General features: G+C 37.1%; 1 protein-coding gene across 1 annotated transcript; it reads right to left on the bottom strand.

Annotated features, from left to right (window-relative positions):
* Positions 1-1215: 1215 nt before the first annotated feature.
* On the bottom strand, positions 1216-4302 carry LOC120288334 (monooxygenase 2-like). The gene is made up of 5 exons (XM_039302262.1): positions 3990-4302; positions 3098-3160; positions 2309-2486; positions 1977-2211; positions 1216-1868 (listed from the first exon to the last, which is right to left on the bottom strand). Exons 1-5 carry the CDS (start codon positions 4199-4201, stop codon positions 1303-1305), a joined length of 1254 nt encoding a protein of 417 aa, XP_039158196.1. The 5' UTR covers positions 4202-4302; the 3' UTR covers positions 1216-1302.
* Between the last annotated feature and the right edge of the window lie 2269 nt (positions 4303-6571).

Here is a 6571-nt window from a genome sequence, read left to right as displayed (position 1 = left end):
TAAGAATTGTAGAGCCGTTTGTGACCATGGTGAAAAAAAAAGATCGTTCTCACATGGAAACCTATTGAGGGCTCGAATCACCAAGTCCTTATTAGAGATGGAGCAATTGATTAAGGTGAGAGTCCGCAATTGACTTTAGATGTCAAAAATAATAAGACATTGACTAATTGGGTTCCTTGACATTGTTCTAAAAAACAAGTTTTAGTCCAATTTCTTTGGTCGTGCAGCATTTAGTAAAGCGTTGTCCTAGAGCAGGCCAAATGTCCTTAATGTTCAAAGGTCATGAACTTCATGGAAAATCTCAATTGTGAGAGTCGAATTGATCAAACTACGAATGCATTGATTTGTCATGACCTGAGTGGAACAGGAGGTATTAAACACTATAGTGACATTCTGGTTATTGATAATCTTTGCCGAACATGGGAAAGAGCATCCACATAGACCATCAGATCATTGCAAATTATAATAGCTTCAAATTGAGATTGCCACAAAGATCATTTTCAGCATCGAGTTTAATGGAGACAAGACTTGCAATAGTGGAAAGAATAAGAGACGCTGAGGTTGATTACATGATCATAATTTGAGCAACAACAACAAAGATCAGAGTAGCAAAGAAGAGGAAGAAGAGGTGAAAGTGGATGCAATGTTATTAAGAGGTGATGGGAAATTGGGATTAACAAAAAAAAAAAAAAAAAGATGATAGGTAAAGAGATGGTAGAGAAAAAGGAAAATTTGGAGATGTATTGATATGTTGAGATAGTAATTGAAGCAAAGGAAGTTTGATTTGGGGTAAAGATGTTGAAGAATTTGATATGTTTTCCCAGTCATATACCAAGTTGATATTTCGATTCAGAAAGAAAATAATGATAAAGTATTTATGGCGACTCATCTTCAATTAGGATTGTATCACATGTATGTATATGAATGTCCAATTACAGTTTGTATACAGATAGAGACATAATTATAAAAAGACCGCATGTTACATATAAATTACACATTAATAGTTAATGCACCTAAAGTGCTCTTTGATTAGTTTACGTAACCATGTAAAGATAGCTTGTGCCTATTGTTGTGTTTCGTGTCTTGATTTTAGCCAAACTTGGAAAGATTTGACCTAAATCTAATCCTTATGATGCAATTGATCATCAAGTGAAAAGATTCATAAGAATTAGAAAAATAAGAAAAACGAGGGCAGCCGTGAGACAAATAATACTATGAACTTTTGTGTTATGCATTGCAATCAACTCACACCACCGACTATTAAACAAAATAGAAGACCGCAGAACATTTGCAACTCCGTAACTAGATGGAGCTTTCGGATTCACATGAAGGCAATGAGGAGACACTAGGAAGCTTCCCACAATCATATTCTGTAAAGCCATTCACTACTCTAGCCAAGAGGAACCTATGGAATACATCTCTTAGGAACCTCATTAATCGATTAGACCCATCTTGTTGCACCCATCCCGTCAAGTACGATGCTGTTACCAGTGTCGCCGCCCTCAATCTCCTCTCCTTTGCATACCTCCCTATAGCAACTCCGACATATTGGGTCATTAGTTTGCCATGCTTGGAAATTGAATCCCCAATGTGCCTCCCCAATGCCACTGCGTCCTCGAGTGCCGAACATCCACCCTGGCCCAAGTCAGGAGTCATCGGGTGCATAGCGTCTCCAGCCACCGTGACGTTTGATCGGGCTAGGTTTCCGAATAGGATGTCCCAAGGATATCGGAACATCAGCGGGGCCCGTGTCAAACTCGAAAGATCGGAGTGCTTGATGATATCGAGGTATGCAGGTGGGATGTCCTTTGCCAGATCTTCCATCACCTCCCTTTGTATCGTTTCTGGATCTGCTTCTTTTCCCATACCTTTATGAATTGAAACATTAGGGATTGAGGAGGATTAGTAAGTTATTATTGAAGTAGCCATGGTAATTAGGAATCTTAGCAGAAGATAAACTGTAATATATACGATACCTTTAGGAGGACACGTCGCCGCAAAATACCAGTAGATTTCCTTATCAGTGAGAGTAAAAAAAGCTACCCTCTTACCCACATCCACAAATTGTCGAATTGCGTGGCTGTGGTCAAAACCGTGACCCTTTGGGAATACGGACAACCCACGCACTCCCGATCGGCCTGAAGAGACTGGCGGGCGAAGTCCAAGCCAACGGGCCACGATAGAGTGTATGCCATCGCATCCTATAACAACCTACGCATACAGTAATTACAGTGTGGATAAGTTAAAATCGATAAGTTACCTCATCATATTTAAATTTAAAAGAAGGTTCTCGAGAACTGTAGGTAACCTTAGACTTTATGATGGTCCCATCATCGAGCGTGACAATACAAATGGACAAGCCGTGTTCTACTTGGGTTTCGATGGAAGTTATCCTGGAAGAGAATCGAATGATATTTGGAGGAAGCTCCTCCGCCAGAACTTCCAACAAAACTTTTCGGTAGACCGCTCTCGGTAGGGCTCCATTCCTACTCAATCCAAATGGCATGATTTTCTATCCTTGGAATACGAAATGACTTGCATAAAATAATAACATTTGTTGTGAGTAGGGAAAAAAAAGCTAAATTATAAGATAAATAAGATAAGAAAATAAATCGTATACTGAATTTACGTGACTCGATAAGTGAGACCTACTCCACACAAAAAACGGCACAAGATCCACTAACAGAAATTACACTTACAATTGAGTCATTTAAACACTCTCATTATTTTCTCAATGGGGATTGCTCTTCACAAAAGAGACCCCCTTGTCATATAGAAAAGAACTAGATCCAGAATAGGAAATTTCTTGATCGATTTCTTTTAATGGCTCTCAAATTCGAGATATATTTTCAATAACATATGATAAATTATGTAATTTTCTAACAAAAGGAGTTATATCGTCAAACTCTATTATTGATGATCTTCTTAAAAGATGAGCTGTCAATGGTATACAGTCATTGGTATCATTTTGTGCAGAATAAAACATATAGTAATTGATTACAAGAAATTAATCGATCTAAAGCGTTAAACGGTAAATTAACAAAACAGAGATGATGGAAAGGTAGGCCAAATATATTAGAGGAAATTTGAGATTCACCTGCTATTTGGAGGATAATGCACTTCTTGAGTTGCTTTAGTCTTGACATCAGTTATGTATCCCCTGAACACAAGTACAAATAAATCAGATTTCTCATCATTGAGAAATTGTAGCATAGATCAAGGTCCAGCGTCCTAGATCTTTAATGATAAAATAACCGATTTAAGAAGCTCCCAAAACAGCGAATCCTTAAATCAATTTAAGAAAGTACAAAACCAATGTAGAGCTTATCTTTCTACTCAGTATGTCTTGCTTGAAAAGCCTATTGTTCTTTCTCACTGATTTTGCACTTTTTACCTTCATTTGATGAATATCTAATTAGTAATTTTACTCTACGCTTTAATCCCATTAGCAACCTCAATAGGTAAATTTCACGGTGCAGTTTACGACCAGCAATTATCTCAATTTTCATGATTTTTTCCCCGTAGAAGGTGCATTATAACCACTTTTTGACCAATTCTTTTAAGACCTAACGAACATCATTTGCAAATAACTAAAAAAAAAAGTTTAATTCCATTAAATTATTGAAATGAAAGTTCATGAACTTGATTGCATCGTACCAAGGTCCAGTGACTGCGATCGAAATTCCTTTGGATTTTTTAACAACTTTTCACTATAAATGTGATTTACTTAAAGTTGATTTTACCCCCAACGAGCAAGTGTGAGATTAGGAGTATTTAACTTCTTCTAAAAGATGGCTACACTAATTCAGCATCCATCAAATTTGAGTGGCGTCATCTTTAATAGCAGAGAAATCACTCATTTAAACTCTTGATCTATACATGATTGTTGAAGTAAAGATTGGACCGGGTTTTAATACTTCGAAATGATCCAACATTCCACATTAATCAAACATCTTTGTTCCCGTACTAAGAGCGAACAAGGAGCTTACCTTTCGAAAGGAGGGCAAAGGGCTGCGAGCTTGTCCGCAACCCCGAGCGCGTCGAGCGCAACCCACGCATTAGGGAAGAGACCCAGAGCCGTGCCAGTCGCTCGAAGCCCATTCGATCTCTCGAGGATGAGGGCTCGGACACCGACCCTCTTAAGGGCCACTGCGGTTGCCAGACCCGCGACGCCGGCACCCACTATCACCACCTCCTCCATATACGGTCGTCTTCTACTTCGAGTTTGTGAGTGTGTGCGCGACTGTTTTCTGCTCTGAATTGGGATGAGGAGTCTCTTATCTTGTGGTCGCTATTTTATAGTGGGAATTTCCATCCTGTATACGAATAAATTCACTCCATTTCTTCCAGGTAAAACAAATCGGTTTCAATGGTCTCTATATTTTCACAGTTTCATTTAACTTAATTATCTTCTTTTTATGGTTTTCCGTCAAAGTCAAACTGACGATGGAAAGATAGGTAGAAAATATTGGATTTACTTAACTAGTCAGTGGACTAAATCTTGTATTGCCAGTTGTGTGTGTAGGCCTAGACAATAGACCACACACAAAGTATCTCCAAATTAAGATACTTCTTACTCGTGTTCATTCTTTCGGCCTTGAACTTTTTGGGATCTATGAGTGTTTTGGAAAATCTAGCTTTTAAAAATTTTCATAGTTGGCCAGCTTCATGTATAGAGACGCATTCTTATTAAAGGTAGTCTACCATGCCTTACTAGGACATTGAATTCCAAGCTATATGAATTATTAAACACATAGGATATCCATAAAAACACTGTCGAAAGCACTGTTGCATTATAATGGAAGACACTACTTACACTAGACTTCCAAATCTACAATGTCCTTTTGAACCTAATCTATGGGATCTCTACTCGTTAGGTTAGGTTTTTATCTTGGGACCTCTTTATTGAGTTAAGGCTTTTAATCTCATTCCTCTCGATGCATAAGTTATTTGCTTTCTCGATAAACCTTTTTGTTAATGGGTCTGCAATGTTTTCCTTTGACTTTACAAAGGCTAAAAAAATTATTTTACTCAAGAACAATTGCCCTACAATACTATGTCTATGACTAATGTGTCTAGACTTACCATTATATACAAAGGCTAAAAAAATTATTTTACTCAAGAGCAACTGCCCTACAATATTATGTCTATGACTAATGTGTCTAGACTTTCCATTATATATAATATTATGTGCCTTTGCATTCGTTGCTTAATTATTATAGCGAATGCATATTGCAGGCACAACTTTTGGCCACAACACAACCTTAAAAAATTGTCGAAGCCACTATGCTTTTTTAGCAGTTTTATCCAAAGTAATACTCTTTGATTCTATAGTGGAGCGCGCTATTAAAGTTTGCTTTGAAAATTTCCCCAATACTATGGCACCTCCTAATATTGAACATATCCACTAATCAATTTTCATTCATCATAATCCAAGATCAAGTTGGCATCACTATAGCCTTCCAAAAAATTAGGATATTTGTCTTATTAGAAGACATAATATTTGTTTCTTTTCAGATAACCTTATAATCTCAACAAAGTAATCGCTACTGATCAAGATTACCTGTATATTTGCTTAGTTTTTGTATTGAGTATGCGAAATCTGGTCTAGTTTAGTTCATGATGTACAAAATGCTATTGATTATTTGAGAATACTCCAAATGCCTAATATATAATAGTCAATGGTGATCATATATATGTAGAGTCATCCTCCAATTTCTAAATTTAATTCTTCATAATTATTCCTTATTTCCCCTTAAAAGCAATATGGCTACTTTTCCATATAGTATGGTTGCGTTTGGTAAGAATCTTGGAGAAAGCGTTTCAAAAAACAAAACACAAAAAAAGAATTAGGTGAAAGAATTTTCTTCTAAATACAAATAGTATTTTGTGAAGTGTAATTAAAAATATATTGAGAAATAACTTTCATTTAAATACTGTTGTAAAAAAGTACACTTATAAATGACTTCTTCTTTTTTTAAACTCAAACCTCCCCCCTCATCGGTGGCCTTAGCCCTTCGCCGGTGATGTGGTGTAAGATGAGAGCATTTCTAGAATTATGAAAGTTTAACGAAGGCAAAGTTAGAAGGAAAAAATGTGTATTAACATCCAGAAATGGTCAAAACCCAAAACTCTTTCAAACCTCTCTTAGCTTATGCAAATGCATCTCACCCCACTCGACGCTTGCTGCTCGCCTCTCTTAGCTAACCTCGCTCGTCACTAAACCCATTAGATCGGTCTAGTCCTCGGTCACCTTTTTAAGGAGTACAAAAAATAAAATAAAAACTTATTAGTTGGTCCTAGGTTGACCTTAGAACGGGACCGAACCCATTGAATTAGTCCGGTCCTTGGTCGCATTTAAAAATGAAATTAAAAAAAAAATTATAGATTAGTCTCTGGTTGATCTTGAAACTGGACCAAACTCACTGAGTCGGTTTGGTCCTCGGTCCCAAACTCAATAGGATCGACCTTTGGTTTCAAAAATTGAGGACCAGTACTATCCGAATTAGTCATAGAATTAGAGAGTGGACCCACCTAATCCGGACCATTCTCATCCTTATTTCTAATTCAA

Source organism: Eucalyptus grandis, chromosome 9 (genome assembly GCF_016545825.1).
Source record: "Eucalyptus grandis isolate ANBG69807.140 chromosome 9, ASM1654582v1, whole genome shotgun sequence".
Taxonomy (NCBI): Eukaryota; Viridiplantae; Streptophyta; class Magnoliopsida; order Myrtales; family Myrtaceae; genus Eucalyptus; species Eucalyptus grandis.
Note: the sequence above shows the minus strand (reverse complement) of the source record. Positions and strands in the feature narration are given on the sequence as shown.

Excerpts from the sequence above, each read along its gene's own strand:
- LOC120288334 (XM_039302262.1), bottom strand. The coding sequence starts at position 4,201 with ATGGAGGAGGTGGTGATAGTGGGTGCCGGCGTCGCGGGTCTGGCAACC. Across the intron at positions 2,487-3,097 it reads CATTATCCTCCAAATAGCAG|GAATGGAGCCCTACCGAGAG; the intron begins GTGAATCTCAAA and ends TGGATTGAGTAG. Across the intron at positions 2,212-2,308 it reads GGACCATCATAAAGTCTAAG|GTTGTTATAGGATGCGATGG; the intron begins GTTACCTACAGT and ends CTGTATGCGTAG.